The sequence below is a fragment of the Phascolarctos cinereus genome, unplaced genomic scaffold (assembly GCF_003287225.1).
Source record: "Phascolarctos cinereus isolate Bilbo 61053 unplaced genomic scaffold, phaCin_HiC Scaffold_726;HRSCAF=1367, whole genome shotgun sequence".
NCBI classification, from domain to species: Eukaryota; Metazoa; Chordata; class Mammalia; order Diprotodontia; family Phascolarctidae; genus Phascolarctos; species Phascolarctos cinereus.
The window spans coordinates 40,488,129-40,505,958 of record NW_027556098.1 but is presented as its reverse complement, the minus strand read 5'-3'; the positions used below and the strand labels follow the sequence as shown (position 1 = coordinate 40,505,958).

The following is a 17,830-nucleotide window of genomic DNA, read 5'->3' as shown; positions in this document are numbered from 1 at the left end:
AAATTCTTTAGAGTTACATGTACTCTCCTCCCATATAGGAATGTAAATAATTTATCTTTATTGAGTCCCTTATGACTACTCTTTCATATTTACCTTTTCAAGCTTTTCTTGTATCTTGTGTTTGAAAGTCAAATTTTCTACTTAACTCTTATCTTTTCATTAGGAATGTTTAAAAGTCCCCTATTTCATTAAATATCCAATTTTCCTCTGAAGTTTTTGTTTTTCCTGGGTAGATTATGCTTGGCTATAATCTTAACTCCTTTGCCTTCTGGAATATATCCAAGCCCTCTGCTCCTTAAATATAGAAGCTGTTAAATCTTTTGTACAATATTTGAATGGTTTCCTTCGGGATGCTTGTGATATTTTCTTTTTGCCCTGGGAGCTCTGGAAATTGTCTGTAAAACTCCAGAGAGTTTTCATTTTGGAATCTCTTTCAAGAGGTGATTGGTGGAGTTTTTTTTTAATTTCTATTTTACTTCTCTGAATCTAAGATATTTAGTCAGTTTTCTTTCATATTTTATTGAAAATTAATGTCTAGGTTCTTTTTTTTGATCATGGTTTCCAGGAAGTACAATAATTCTTAAATTCTCTCTCCTCAACTTATTTCCCAAGTCAGTTGTTTTTTCTGTTGAAATATTTCATATTTTCTTCTTTTTTCATTCTTTTGATTTTGTTTTATTGTTTCTTGATGTCTCATGGAGTCATTAGCCTCCTCTTGCCCAATTCTTATTTTTCAGGCAGGAATTATTTTCTTCAGTGAGTCTTTGTATTTTTTTCAATTTGGCCAATTCTACTTTTTAAGGAATTTTTTTCTTCAGTGAATTTTTGTGCCTATTTTACCAAGCTGTGTGAATAGGAATATTAGATAGCACTGCAGCACTATGTTTGGGGGCCATTTTAAATAGCTAAATCATCAACAAAAACCAAAAAAATGTGAAAAATTGGCACTTAATAGGCCTCAAAAAGAACACTATGCAAACAGAAACAAGAAAGGAGAGCATTGTCTTGTGTGACCTCAGCTAGGAACATGCATATTGGCAACTCAAATTTTTACCACTCTGCACATATAAATAAATGACTGCAAAGGTGCTACAAGTATTGATCTTAATGAGCAAGTGAATTGACAAGTATGAAATCCACAAATAATGAGGATTGACTGTAATAAATGCTTAATTAGATTGGTTTTGATAAGAACTCAGTTTTGCTTCATAATGTTGAGCTCTTCCTCTCCCACTGACTACATCCCACATTTTCTCTTTCATCTTCTACTGAAGGTACTTAAACATCCATAGACATCTATACAAACAAGGAAGAGGGAATGTAGGGAATGGCTGGCACTTGAACTTTACTCACATTTGAACAGGTCAAAGGAGGGAAGAACCCACAAGCACACAGTTGAGTACACAAATACATTTCTGTTTCCAGGGAAATTGAAGGGAATGGTGGAAAGGGAGAATGAGCAATCAGAGGGAGGATAGATTGAGGGGTTATTCATAAACAGAACAAAGTCCAAAAAAGTAAAAAATATATTTATGGATTTTTAAGGTAGCAGTAAATGAGAATGAGAGAGTGCCATCAATTACAGAATGGCTGAACAAATTAGGATGTATAAACATGATAGAATATTATAGTGCTTTAAGAAATGATGAAGGGGATGGTTTCAGAGAAAGCTGGGTGGTCTTATATGAACTGATGCAGAGTCAAGTGAATGGAACGAGGAGAATAATCTATACAGACAACGATATTGTAAAGATAAACATCTTTGAAAAAATTAGGAATTCACATCAACATAACAACTAACCATAAATCCAGAGCACTAATGATGAAACTTATCACCTATCTCTGAGAGAGGTGAAGGATTCAGAGCACAGAACAAGACATTTTTTTAAAATATGTTCTGCTTGACTGTATATATTTGTAACAAGGGTCTTTTTTTTCATTCTCAATAGGGGAAGGAAAAGTTGGAGAAAGGGGAAAGAAAGTGAATTTTTACCAATTTTTAAAAATACATAACTTTTTTTAAAAAGTCTTAGTATTCAGGATTAGGGAGGTGATAGCCTCACTGATTTGCACCAATCAGACTACATCTGTAGTATGACATTCAGTTCTAGACACCACATTTTATGTGATTTTGATTGTTCCTTCTTTGATATCTTATCGTACTTTTGTTTTGTGACCCTCATAGTTCCCTTCTTATTTCTTTTATCTTGTAAGATCTTGTCCTTGGCACCCTTCTCTTCTTTGCATTCTCTATGGTAATTTCATTCATTTCCATGTCTTTAATAATTACTTCCTTGTGAATGACTCCCAAATCTCTTTCTTTAGGCCTAATTTCTCCCCAAAATTCATTCGCATATTTCCAGCTGCCTGAAGGACACAGCCATCATTTACAATGTTCATTGTAAAACATTTAAATAGACATATCCTTCAGCCATCTAGAAATTGAATTTGTCCAAATAGAATTTATCCAAATCTGAATTCATTATCTTTCCAGTCCCCTAATCCTCTAATGCTCATCTAACTTCAACAAATTTATAATGATGGACATTCATTAAGTAACTACCACACAGAAGTCTCTTCTTCATTTTTGTTAGTGGTAACACTATCCTTTCAGTCATCTAGACTTGAAAGCTATTAGTCATTTTTGATTCTTCTATCTAACTTCACCTGTATTTTCCAGATAAGTCCTTCATAATACCTCCTGAATCCATTCCATCCTAAATGTTTCTTTTCTAGACTAGACTTTTCTTCCTCTAGCAGGACTTCTTAAACTTTTTCTTCCACTTTGGACCCCTATTTGCATTTTGGCAGCATTGGTTGATGCTTCATGGCCTGACAGCATGTACCATGCAAAGTGCATGTGGTGTATGTTCAGAACCAAGGCTGCAATGAAGTTGTGGGCAACAAACAACAGGCGCTGCCAGAAGCACCTCCGATTCGTGTTTGATTTTTAATTAATTTTTGGTTGTTGAGCTTTCAGAAAGCTTTTACTGTTGCCTAATTTTCCATGACTGGGGTCATGACCCGCAGTTTAAGAAGTGCTACTCTAGAGGATATTTTGTTTTATCTATCTTTCATACAACTAACTGAATAATCTTTCTAATATATTTCTCTGATTATATAATTCCACTACTCAAAAATCTTCCACAGTTCTCCACTGAGTTCTGAATAACATATAAGAAACCCTTAACCCTGACACCCAATCCCTCTATATTAAGAGGATTGGCTTTCCAACCTTATCTCATAGTACCACATTCACATATTTATAGTACAAATAAAACTAAACTGAATCCCTTGTTATTGTCTTTCTCCCTTCTCAATTTTTTTGCTCATGCTGTCCCCCCTTATGAGTGTTAAAGTCCCTCTCTTCCTTCAAGGTACAATTCAGGTTCAACGTTCTTCCCTAACTCTTCTTAGCTAAAAGTGATTTCTAACTCCTCAGATTTCTCATAACATTTTGCCTTGACTTACCAAGACCTCTATGGTGATATATTCTCTTGTGAAAGTTAAGTTTATATTTTTCTTTCCTTAATTTAGACTTTAGACTCCTTGAGAGGACCTGTGTTATCTATATCTTTGTATTATGCCTAGCACCTTGCGTTACCTGTAGTAGGTACTTCATAAATGTTCAAATTTATTTCATTTAAATCAGCTTATAACATTAATTTGTTTCCCCTGTGTTCAGCTCCCATTGTGAGAGAATGTTGTAAAATCTACAGAAGATGTGTTACAGCTATCTTTAAAAATGGAATTCAGTTGATAATTCCTTTGAAAAAAGGGCCTTCATCATTTTATTTACCTATAATACCATATGTTCTCATGTTATTTCCCCTTCTCTTTTCTTTAGTACAATATAGATAAAGCCATCGTGGATAGTGGCACCACTCTGCTGCATCTGCCTCCAAAAGTTTTTGATGCTGTGATCGAAGCAATTTCCCACACATCTTTGGTAAGTGTGATCATCAATCGTCTTCTCAGGGAAAAACAGGAATTAATTTTGTAAATGATCATGTAGAAACTGGAAATCATGTCTATTGGAGTTTCTTTCTTATACTTACTTATTCTTTCAGATTTTTTCACCTCACTATTCTTTCCAAAGAACCAGCTTATCTCCTAGGCCCATAAAACATTTTATTGCAAAGGAAAACAGTTAAAAACAAACTGATATATGACACGTGACAACTTAGGCAATGTTTTACACCTGTAGTCAATCATCTCTCTAGTGAGAAGAAAGAGCTTCTATCATTGTAACCAATTGTATCAATGTAAATACCATAACATTTCTATTTATATGTAATTATAATAAATATCATTGTAACCAATTATTATAAATATTTAGAATATTTTCTATGTAATGTAAATATAAATTTATTATAACAATATATTTGCAATAAATTATATGTGTACATATATACATATGTAAATTATGTATATATTTGTAATATAAATTATATATACAATGTTATATTTACATATTTGTAATACAATTTATATTTGTGAAATATATTTGTAATATTATGTTTATATTATTTGTAACAATAAATCATTATAATCATTGTATCAATGTAACCAAGATTAGTTATTACATTTAACATGTACAATCATATCTTTGATTATTTCCATTTGTATTATCATTGTCATTGGCTACATTTCACTGGAGAAGAAAAGACTTAGGGGTGGAGGACACAAATAACAATTGTTTTCAAGTATTTGAAGGCTATTATATGGAAGAGCAATTCATTTTGTTCTGTTTGTCTCTAGAGAGCCCAACCAGAAGCAATGGGTGGAAGCTACAGAGACAAATTTGGGCTTGATATTAGGGGAAACTTCCTGGCAATTGCTATTGTCTAGGTTTATTTGAGTGTCAGAAAGTGGAAGAGGTCTAGGAGAGAAGGGAGTTTAACAACAGAATAGAGGTTTTAAAAAACATACTGGAAAAGGTCAAAAGAGAAGTATAGCTGAACTGAACAGGGATGAAAATGTAAGAAGCGTCAGAGGAAAGGAATTTTTGCTCTGGCAAACACAAGTTAATGAATCATAGAGATTAGGGAAAACACAAAGAGAGTTGCTTCAGAAAAGAAACTCGTTACTGGACTATTGCTCTAGATGGATATACTTCATCTTAAAACAGGTTAGATGAAAGGGGAAAATGAAAGTGAATTGAATATTAAGAAGGTAAAATCACATACAATTTAACATTTTTATCAGTGACGTGGATAAAGGCTCATGCTCATCAAATTTGCAGAGGATTAAACAGAATCTAATAAGACGAAATCTGATGGGGATAAATGTTAAGTCTTACCAAAAAAAAAAAAATTAACTTTACAAGTATCAGATAGGAAAGGCATGGTAAAATAGCAATTTGTCTAAAAATGATCTGGGAATTCTAATGGAAACGCAATATGAGTCAGCAATGTGATGTGAAAGCCAAAGAAGCTAATGCTGTTTTAGATGACATTAAAAGAAGCATATTTTCCAGAAACAAGGAAGAGATAGTCCCACTGTATTCTGCTTTTATCAGAATATTGTGTTCAGTAATTATTAAACTGGAGAGTGTCTAGAGGAAGGCAAGCAAGATGATGAAAGGCTATGTCATATGAGGATAAGTGAAAGGAACTGGACATGTTTAGCCTGGAGAAAAAAATACTCAGAGCAGACATGATAACTTTCTGGAAGTATCTTAAGGGCTATTATGTGAGGGGAAATTAGATTTGTTCTCTTTGACCCCAGAAAGTAAAACCAACAGCAATGGATAAATGTTGAAAAAAGACATAGTTAGACTTGAGGTCATGAGAAACTTCCTAGAAATTATAGCAACCCAAAAGTTGAATATATTCTCTCCCAAAGTGGCCTCCTTCCCACTTAGAGATATGAAAACAGAGACTGGATGATTACTTGTTGGATTTAATGTTGTGGGAATTATTTCCGTGCATAAGTTAGACTAGATCAGTGCTGAGCTCCCTTCCAACTCTACAATTTCATAATTTTCCTACTCCATTGCTGATGGGTAGACCAGCTCGGAAGGTTATGGAGTGAAGGAAGTTTTCTGTCTTGTCTGCAAAAGCACTGTAAAAGACTAACAAATTTCTCACTGAATTTAGTAACCATTAACATTTTTACACAATTGAATATAAATTGTAGATATTTTTACATAATTTAGAAAATCAAAGACAAGGTCAGTATGCCCTTTGGGAAGCTGATTGTGTCACTATAGGAACAAGTTTCCAATTAAAAAGTCTATCATTGGGGCAGCTAGATGGCACAGTAGATAGAGCACTGGCCCTGGAGTCAGGAGGACTTGAGTTCAAATGTGGCCTCAGACATATAACACTGTGTGACTCTGGGCAAGTCACTTAATGCCAATCACCTCACCAAAAAAAAAAAGTCTATCGTCAAGTCTAATCCACTGCTGCAACAAGATGTGGGCATTGGTTAAATTATAATAGCACCTATCTCACAGGGTTGCTGTACAGATCAAACAAATGGGGGGGGTGGAGATGACTTCACATATCCCTTCTTTGGGGCCAAGCTTGACAATTTTATAATTTTTATAATTAAATGCTATAATTTTACAACATTCCATTTTAATTATTTTGTTATTGTTCTTTCCATTTATATTGTTGCAGTCATCATGTGTATTGTTTTCCTGGTTCTTATTATTTCAGTGTGCATCAGACCACATAAGCCTTGCCATGTTTCTTTATGTTCATCACATTCACTGATTCTTATAGCTTAATAATATTATATTACATTCATGTTCCACATTTTGTTTATCCAGTAACTGATAGTCATCTACTTTGACTTAAGTTCTTTGATACTGCAAAAAGTGGTGCTATATTTTGTCATTGACCTCCTTGGGGTATCTACATAGCAGTGAAATTTCTTGGTTAAAGGGTTTAGGTAGCATAGCAGAAAGAGCTCTGGACTTGGAGTCAAGAAGATATGAATTCAAATTCCACCTTGAGCACTGACTAGCTCTATATCTGAGTAAATCATTTAACTTCTGATGGCTTTGGTTTCTATTTGCTTCAGTTTCCTTATCTATAAAAATGGATATAATAATAGCACTTGCCTCTTTGGCTTTTTGTGAGGAACAAATGGGATATTATTTTTAACTCTTAAAGTGCTACATAAATGCAGTTGTAATTGGAGGAGGAGAAGGAGGAGGAAGAGGAGTAATTTGATTTTTACAGCTTCTTAGGCAACTTTTTCAACATCACCTTCCCCTTACATCACACCTAAATTTACCTTTCTGCCTCTTCTACCCTTTGCTCCTATTTGTATTTCTTAGAACCAAAGAACAAGTGTGATCTCATTTCCACATAATATTCCTTCAGCTTCTTTTTTTTAACTTTGAAAAATGCATCATTTTATTTGTACACTTAAGAAGTTGTACATTGAAACTTACAATACAGTTCCGTAAAAGCTACTTATTGCTGGAAGAACTGCCAGGGAAAGGGGAGGGTATTACCTTTTTTCAGTTGATCATCAGGAAAAATTAAAGGAATAAAAAACACAGTACAACCCTTTCATTTCAGAGATGAAGAAGCTACAACCCTGATAGATGGTATGAATTGCCGAGGTCTTCTGACTCCAAGTACAGAGCTATTTCTGCCAAACCCATTTGACCTCCTTTGGAGAATATATTCAAAGTTATCTTGTAATGCTTGAGACCTACTAATCCATGGATTTTCCAAGCTCCATCAGAGCTGGCTTCTGGGAAATCAACCATATCTCCCATACCTTCATAGACAGCAAGGAGCTCACACCTAAGTATCTCCACTCTCTAGGGGGTGAAGTTAAACAATTTACTCTGGAAAATTTATCAATTTGTCTTGTATGAATATTCCTTTTTTGGAAATGGTAATGTTATTTTCACTTGTTCTTTACCTGTTGCCTGGTAAAATTAGTTTAAAGATCAACAACTGATAGAGAAACATGCAGACCCTATAGACCAGTGCCATTCAGTTCAATTACAGGTTTTATCAATTTAGCTAGCTGTAAGACTTTTTGAAGGAGATATTCTGCCTCAGTAGTAATTACTTTAATATCCTCTGGAGCAGAGCTGTCAAACAGAGAGTAGGAATGTGCTGCCTCATCCAGATTAAAATATAGTTGGGAAATATTTAACAAACTGAATCAAAATACAATAAAACACAGATAACATTACATTTTTAAACTAAGTCAATTTATAGCCTACAGGGAAACTTATGTTTGGATTTGTGGCCCCATTTCTATATAAGTTTGACACCCTCAGCCTAGAGTATTGGTATATTCCTATTGGTAGATTTTAAAATCTATATACATTACTTTCTGCTACAGACTAAAGGCAAATGATTCAAGTTAGGTTGATATCTTAATACTAATTAATATTTGAGGTGATACAGATAATTGACAAGGTGATGTGAAAGACAATTGATTTAGTCTACTAACAAACACTCAGTTGTCATATTTATTTTTCACATTGCCCCTTTTTTCCCCTTAGATTTCAGAATTTTCTGAAGGATTTTGGACTGGTTCTCAACTTGCATGCTGGAACTATGAAACACCTTGGTCATATTTTCCCAATATTTCCATATACCTGAGAGATGAGGACTCCAGCAAATCATTCTGTATCACTATACTGCCTCAGGTATGAACTTGAATTTTTAATTTTTCCATTTTTGATGTGTAACTCCAGTTCCAAAGCCCACTGGTATGAGACTTTTTCTTTATTAGTTGAAATGAAGACCCTGCCTTGCATGAGGGGCAGGGAGGAGTTGGTAAGAGCAAGAAAGCACCAGCCTTCTTCAGTCTTCTTCAGACTTTCTAGTTTTAAGTCACTTCAGGACCTGCAGTTGCTTAGGACATTTCTGGCTTCCAGCTTCAAGAAGGAAGATGAAAGAGGCCAACACCACTTCAGGTTGATGAAGGAAAAGATTTTTGGAAGACATGGCAGGAGTATGAAGTTTCCATTATATCTCTATCCCTAGCTAGCAACAGAAGAGATGTCAAGGAATTTCCCCTTGGGTTATACCTAGGACTCTCTTTCTCTTTCTCCCTCTTGGTTAAGCTGAGTTATCTTACCCGCAATGGGAGAGCTTCTTCACTTAGTATTGTCTGGCATATATTTTCCTACATTTGCCTTCTTTTATTTCTCTTTTGCTGTAATTTAATTAAATAAGTTTCTTTTCTATTTCACTGCGTGTTCATTGTAAAATTGTTTTTTAGTGGAAAAGTTGTCAAGTCTTGGATAGAAAGGGTGGGATCTTCCTTTCCTCCAATAATGAACAGTGATCAGAAATTATGTTGACCTGAAAATAACATCCCCTAGACTAATCATATTTAAATGAGAAGATAGATAGAATTCTAGTCAAGTTCCCCTCTCTCTGAGGAGAGCAGAGTGGCCTCTAGCCCAACTTCCTGCTTCCCCTCCTGGCAGGAGTTAAAGGCTCCCTTGTAGAAAGAGGGCAAGGCAGAGAGAAGAAGGTATAAATGTATTCTGCCCTCCCTTGGTGCCACACAAAGACACGCCAATGCTACGTGTGGGGGATAGGTCTCACTACATGTGAGCATTCAAAACAAATATAATTCAATTCAACAAATGCTTTCAATTAAATAAACATTTATTAAGTGCCTGCCACGTGGCACTATTTTTAAAATACAATCAAGCCACAAAAATAGTAGGAGGCACCTAAACCTGAAAGGTACATTAGAGGATATCTAGTCCAACCCCCTCATTTATAGATGCAAAAACTAATCCCAAGATAGTAAGTAATTTAATCACAATCCACAGAGGTAGTAAGTGGCAGAGGAAGGACATGAACCCAACTCCTCTGACTCCAAACCCAATACTTTTTATGTAGCAAGATCCAACAAAGAATGTATGAAACTAGAAGTGATGTATTTGAGTTCTGTTCTCTACAATGCCTTTGATTCACTATATAGTTTGAAGCAAATCACTTAGCCTGTTAGGGTCTCTCTTTCTAACTATAATGAAGAAGTAGTAGTACTTTTCACTGACTATTATATTCTTGGGTGGACATTAGTACATAGAGTAATGTTAGAATAATGTACTTTCAGGGTCTTCAAAATAATGTGCTATTTCTGATTAGTTGTAGCCAGTATAAGAGTAGAATATGGAAGCTATTTATTCAGTGTGGTTTGTAGGAACATATTAAAAATGTACTTGTAATTGTAGAAATGTAGTGGAATGGTAGAAAAACCACTGATTATAGAGTCAGAAGACCAGGATTTGAGTGTCTGCCCCAATATTTCCTTTTTGTGTGATGATTTGAGTCATTTAAATTCTTTCAATCTAAATTTCTTCAACTTTAAAATAGGAAAATAATATTTGTACTACCTATTTTACCAGGGTAAGGAATACATTTTATAAATATTAAAGCATTATATTTATGTGAGTTATCATTATCACAAATACTTGTCAGTCAGGATTGGTAGGTTGATAAGATCAGGAACTTTAAAAAAAATACATACTTACTACAAACCTCACAAATGAAGAAAGAAGTAGGAATCCTAATACGTGACTATGTAAATGCATAGCATTCTGTACTATTCTAATACATTTGTATAAAATTTTTAAACTGGTTTTCAAGTAGCCACATTCTGATTTTTTCAATCTATTTCTCCTTTTTTCCTTCTCCAATTCATCCAGTTCTTTTCCCAGGATCAGTGTTCCTAGAATTTCTTTCCATTGTCCATCTCAGCATCATAGAGGGAGTCCTTTGGTGTGAAATTATTGAGGAACTCAGTATTCTGACACAGCAGGTCAAGAACTCAATTACTATTTGAGTCTGTGGCCTAAAAATTTTCCTTTGAGTTTTTCCAGCAGGAGCTCTTCCCCAATCCCAGACATTCCAAGACGGGTCAGCTTAACTTCATGTTGCTTAATGTTAATGTTAAAATATAAGATGAAGAAACCTTTAATAAGTCTTCTGAAGTCCTCTAGACTGAGGAAACCTATTTAAATTCATCCAAATAATGGTAAATTACAGAGCAAACTGGTTTCTCACTATATTAACTCCTAAGATGGTCACTTCTAACAAATGAAACAAGATTATTTTTTATCTTTGTAATTGTTATCATCTTCAAACTTATTTTCCCTAGACCCTTGAAGAAATTCTGATTTGTTGGCTAGCTTTAAAAAAATACTTTTGGTTCACAGGCATATGCTGAATTTTCTGAATCAATTTGTGATGATAGGAATACTTCAATGTTGTATATTGTATTTATCTATGTGTGGGTCATGTCACAAGATTCATAGATTTAGAGTTAGAAGGATTGTTAGCCTTCACTATAGAATGTTCTTGAGAACAAGAACTATATAATTTTTGTCTTTAGTTATCTGTGATATATAGCACATTGCTTTGATGGTGGTAGGTGTTTTATAAATGTTTATTAAATCTAAGGGATAGTTATTCCATTGCTGTGGGTATCCCATCCATTGGTGCTGATTGCTGTCCATTCATGCTCTCATACTCTAATGTTCTTTCATGCTTCCTCATGTCATTTCCTCCCAACAGCCTCAAGAGAGGATCTACCAAACACTGTAGAGGCCACAGCCTAGATCTTTTAATAATCCCTTAGTATCAGTCTTGTCGCTACTGAGTAAATGACTTACTCTTATAAATATATGAATATACTGAGAAGCAGAATTGTTAAAGAAAATAGAGAAAGAATAGTGTGACATGACCATATATCATTCCAAAGCTGGAGAAATTTATGCAGGAGACAGTGATAAATATGCTTCAATGGCATGGAAATTTGCATTGTTTAAATCTCATGTCTTAGAAAAATAGACCATCTTTCAAAGACATACCTAATATCCAATATGATATATGGCTGCATAATAAAGAAATAAAGAATAATGTACCAAAATCTAATGGACAGCTAGGTGGCATAGTGTATAGAGTCCCAGTCCTATCTTCATAAGTTCAAATCCTATCTCAGCACTTACTAGCAACGTGACCCTGCGCAAGTCACTTAACCCTGTTTGCCTCAGTTCCTTATCAGCAAAGTGAGCTGGAGAAACAAATGGCAAATCGCTCCAGTATTTACCAAGAAAACCCCAAATTAAATCATGAAGTGGCAGACATGGAAAACAATTGAACAACACCAATCTTATAGAGACATTGACAAATTATGTGAAAAAAAAATCTTATTATGGCAAATGGAGGACTTGCATATTAAAAGGCATATCTTAAAAATAAGATAAAATGTATAAGATTTATTATATAAGTAAATGTAATTACTTTATCTCAATTAATTTGCAAAACTGCACAGGTCCAAGAACAAATTACTCAAGCTGGTACTTTGTCATGATTGTTGTTAATAACTAGTTTGTAGACTTTGGGGTCACATGAGCAACAAGACAGAGGACTAGACAATTTTTCTGATTCCTATAACCTCTCCAACCTTTCTAAAACTTAGCTTGTCTCCATGGTCGGAGTCTAGCATACCCACAATACAAAAGGAAGTTAAAAAAACCGTGAATTGATGCTCACTGACCTTGAGCTCACTCAGCACCCCTCCTTCTGCTCCCACACTGCTGCTACCAAGAGCAAGGATGCACTAACCCACACAAGGACCAGACACAGGCTTACCACAAAACCCACACCTATACCCTACTTTCCCTTCCATTTTTCCACAGTCATGGAAACCCCAGCTTCAGACTGTAGAATTTTCTTTGGTTTGCAATAGACAGCCAATACAGCTACAACCCTTTAGGAACCACATCACCATAGTACCAGTGCTAGAAAGCTCAGAACTGCAAGTGACAGGCCAGACAACTCTATTGCACCAGTGTGGCTGCTCACTGAATCACCAGTGCTGGGCCAGATTCAAACCCCAAGAAAACCACCATCAGAAGGTACAGTGTCAAAAAGTGAATGAGGAAAAAGTAGGGGTGGTAGAGGGAGACTGAAATTACCAAAGATCTCAGGAAGAAGAAAACTCAAGGAAAGTGAAAGAAAATGATCTAATACTTGATGACAGAAGACCCTGTGGAATGTGAGGAGAATATGAAAACACAACACGTTGTTCCTAGGTGGCTCAAAAGACAAATGAGAATTTTGAGAGCAGAATTTAAGGACTGCACAACATAAACAATGAGCAAAGGAGAAAGACTTGAATCTGTAATGACAAGTCTTACCAAAGAAACAAAAGAGAAAATAATAGATTAAAAATACAAATACATAGAAGTGAAGGATAATCCAGAAGAAGAGAACAAAAAAATATTAACATTAAAGTAAAATGTGCTCTATGAAAGCAAATGACCTTGAAGACAGTATGTGTAGAGACAACCAAAGGATCATAGGTTTCCCAAAAGAATATGACAGAACAAAAAACCCTAATACCATAATGGAGAAAATAATAGAGGAGAGCTGCCCAGAATTTCTGAATACAGAAAATGAAGTACCAGTTAAAAGCATTCGCATATCACCTCCAGAAAAAAGAAAAAAAAAAGGCTACAAAATCCAAGACTCTTGGTGGTTAAACTTAATAATTCAATTCAGAAACAAATTTTGCAAGTGATCAGGAGAAAGATCTTCAAATGCAAAGAAAATGAAATTCAAATAGTGAGAGACTATTCTTCACCCAACAGAAAACATAGAAGGGAATGGAATTCATTGCTCCAAAGATCAGTGGAGCACAGAGTGGCCTAACCTGCAAATCTGAGCTTAACTATCCATGGAAAAAAAAGATGGACATTCAATAATAACAGACATTTAAAGCATTTTTAGGGGGGAAAAAAACAGAAATACAGGAAGAATAGATAAATACAGTAGCCAAGAGCAGCAAGAGCAGAATCACAGCAGAGAGACTAGGAAGCAATTTCTTTCTAAATGTACACAAGAAGACAAGGATGAAGTTGGAAGTCTGATAGAGATAACAGTGAAGAAGAAGGCATAGGACATTATGAACAGAACCTGGCAACATTTTGCCTATAGCCAAATCATTGTTTTGGGGGTATTTTTGTAGGGTTTATTTTTTTGTTTTATGAAACTATGTTATAACATAGGAGGGTACATGAAATTGGGAGAAGTAAGGATGGGAAGAGAGAAGAATGTGTAATGTGCCAAAGTCAAATTGAGAGCTCACAATGAGGGGAAGGTGACTACAGTGATCCGAGACAATTTCAAAGGGTTAATCATGAAGCATACTATCTGCCTCCAGAGGAAGAGCTGATATTCTTTAATATAGACTAAAGCATGCTATTTTCCACTTCTTAAAATTATTTTCCCTTTATTTGAGTCTCCCTGTACAAAGTGACTAACATGGAAATGTCTTACATAATTGCACATGTATAACCTATATCTAATTGCTTACCATCTCACATGGAGGTGAGAGGGAGAGGAGGAGAGATGAAGAGTTAGAAATTGGAGCTCAAAACTTTTAAAGAAAAACAATTGTTTAAAAAATTGTTTTAACATGCAGTTTGGGGAAATTATGTGTATATGTATGTATATGGAAAACAATAAATTCAAACAGCAAAGAAAACAGAAGAGCCTTCTGGGGAGTGGGTGAGGAACAGGGGGGAAGGAATGAAAAAAGGAAAAAGGAAGGAGGCCTAGTTTTGATGGTAGGAGGAGGTACCATTGATGAATGCTCCTATGGGTAAAGAGAAATGATCTGTGCAGGGAGACCAATTAATCAGTAAACATTTATTAAGCACCTATTATGTGTCAGGCACTATGCTACACAATGGGTACCACATGGTAGGTGAAACCTGGGTAATTTAGTAAATGAAAAGTCTACATATCCCACCTTAGGGATGGGCAGGGGCAACATTGGAACTCCTTGGGGTAACTAAAATCTAAAACAATGGGAAAGCATGAACTTAGAGGGGATATTTTGGGATGAATGGAGAGAAAAAAGTAACCAGGGAGGATGTTATTAGTGGGGGCTACATTATGAAGGGTGTGGCAGAGTAAGGCTTCTACCTTGGGGCAGTGTCCTCTGTGACATCTTTAAAAATTAGCATGGTTCTGGGAGTGAGGCACAATGGAAAAAGGAAATCCACAGGACAAGCTCTATGAGACAGTGTTTAGAACTGGCTAGAGGGGATAGCCTAGAATGCATAGCTTGGAAGCTTTGACAGTATGCAGAATACAGAGAAAATATAAATATTAAATAATACTAAAGAATTATGGGGGTCTTGTACAGAGAATGATGGTCTTGAGTAGAAAGAAAGAGAGGATAAATAATGAAGAGAGTGAGGGATATATTCTATGGCAAAAGACACACAAAAAAGAAATGAAATTTTTAAAAGTACTAATGAAGGGTAAGAAAGAAAGAGGAAATCTACTTGACTAAATAAAGGGGAGAAAGAATTATATAAACAGATAGAAGAAAGAGAGACAAAGTAACTAATAAGCAAAACCCCAAAGAGAGAGAGAGAGGTAACAAATGAGAAGAGTGGATCAAGGGTGAGGAGAAAAGAGGCAAAAGGAACAAGACCACCTTAAAAAAGATTAAGTAAAGTAACTGAAGGAACATAGTGTTGTGTTTACCAAAAAAGGAGGAGAAAATGTTGTAAGGTGAAAAAATACTAGAGATAGATGGAGGAAAATATAAATCTCACAACTATAAATGTGAATGGATTAAATAATCCAATAAAATGATAAAGAATGACAAATTGGAAAAGAAAACAAAAACTTACCATCTGTTCCTCATGAGAAACACATTTTAAAAAACAAAAATATTCATAGGGCAGCTAGGTGGCACAGTGGATAGAGCTCCAGCTTTGGAATCAGGAGGACGTAAGTTCAAATGTGACCTCACACACTTGACACTTACTGTGTGACCCTTTGCAAGTCACTTAACTCTGATTGCCTCACCTCCCCCCCAAACAAAGACATTCACACAATAAAACTGAGGAGATAGAAAAAAAGTGCTATTAGGACATCTTCTAAATAGCATTACAAAAAAAATATACATATTTCCCAGACCCTATGAAACTTACAAAAATTTAGCATCTCCAGAGCACAGAGATATTGCAAACAAATGTTAAAAGGTAGAAATATTTCATATATCTTTTATAGGCCATAGTGCAATAAAATAGTAATTGGTTCAGGGACCATAAACAAAAGATGTAGACCCAAATCAATAATGTATTTAATAATCAAATCCTAAATTCTAATTACTGAAGGACAAAACATAAAAACAGAAAGTAAGAGAAATTATAACAGTGAAACAACATGCCAGAATTTCTGGGATGGAGTTAAACCAGTCTTCAAGAGGAAAAACATATCTTTACAAATGTATGTTAACAAAAAGAAAAAGAGGATTAATGAACTGAATATACATTTTTAAAAATTAGAAAGCCAACAAATAAATATATCTAAAATAAATGCAAGAGAAAAGATACTAAAAATTAGAAGGCAAATAGATAAATGACAAACAGAAAATAAAGAGAAGTAATAAATAAAACTAAAACTTGGTTCTTTGAAAAGACTAATAAAATTAATAAACCCTTAGCTAATTTTATTGAAATGAAGAGAGCAGAAAATCAAATGAATAAGCTAGCAAATGAGTGATGTGAAAGCACCACAAAAGAACATACTATGCATAGTTATAGTCTAACAAAACTGAGCTCAAAAGAAAAACAGGAAAACCTTCAAGAATATAAAATGCCCAAATTATCAGATGACCAGATATAGATCTTAAATAGTCCAATTTCAGAAAGTAAATCATTCTAACTATAAAGTAACTACCAAAGAAAAAACCTCTTGGTTTTGAAGGATAAATAAGCAAATTTTATCAAACTTTTCAAGAGCAGTTAGTACCCATACTTAACAGATTATTTTCTAAAATTGAGAAAGAAAGCACCTTACCAGGATCTTTTTCTGAGGCAAATATAGTTCCAAACCTAAACCAGGGAAAGAAAAAAGCATATAAAGAAAATTATAGGCTAATATAATTCATGAACTTTGACTCAAGATTTTTAAACAAAAACCTGTCAAAAAAGGCACAGTGACGGTCTAAAAAAAATCATTCATTATGACCAAGTGGGATTTGTACCAAGGATATAAGCATGTTTCAACATTCAGAAAATAATCAACATAATCATATTAAAAACCAAAAAAATCCAAAACTTCATAATCATCTCAATATATGCAGAAAAAGCCTTTGACCGGGTAACACTTTTTTGCCAAGAAACTTGACAAAATATAGGCATAGAGAGACCTTTAATATCATAACCATCTATCTAAAACCAAAAATAAGCATCATATGCAGTGGGGATACATTAGAATCTTTTTCAATAAATACAGGAGTAAAGCAGGAATGCCTACTCTCCACTATTATTTGACATGGTTCTGGAAATGCTAGCAACAGCTATAATGCAAAAATAAAGAAATATAAACAGGTAAAGTGGAAATAAAGCTATCAACAAAGATACTAAGTGAGAAAATTAAATTATCAGTAAAATTGCAAGCTACAAAATAAATCATCAATATTAACTATATTTCTGTAAAATAATAACAAAACCCAAGACACAAAATTAAAAAGGAAAATTCCATTCCATCTAACTATAGAATGCATAAAATATCTGGGTATCAACTACCAGAATACATGAAAGACTTAGATTCAATTACAAAATATTCCTTAAAGAATTAGAGAACAAATTAAATAGAGGGATATTCAGTGGCCATGTCTAGGCTAATATAACAAAAATGACAATACTACCAAAATTAATTTATACTTTTGATGCTAGACCAATCAAATTGCCATGGGGGTAAATTATAGAACTTATTAAAATAATAATAACTCATTTGGAAACAACTAGTTTGCTTGCTTTTTAAATTGAATAGGCAGTTAATTTTAAGTG

General features: G+C 34.4%; 1 protein-coding gene across 1 annotated transcript in view; it reads left to right on the top strand.

Moving 5' to 3' along the window:
* BACE2 (beta-secretase 2) overlaps positions 1-17,830 on the top strand; it is a 119,461-nt gene that overhangs the window by 76,041 nt on the left and 25,590 nt on the right. The window contains exons 6-7 of the mRNA XM_020976257.2: positions 3,848-3,949; positions 8,486-8,632. Coding sequence (XP_020831916.1) covers positions 3,848-3,949; positions 8,486-8,632 — 249 coding nt within the window. The remainder of the gene's footprint in view (positions 1-3,847; positions 3,950-8,485; positions 8,633-17,830) is intronic.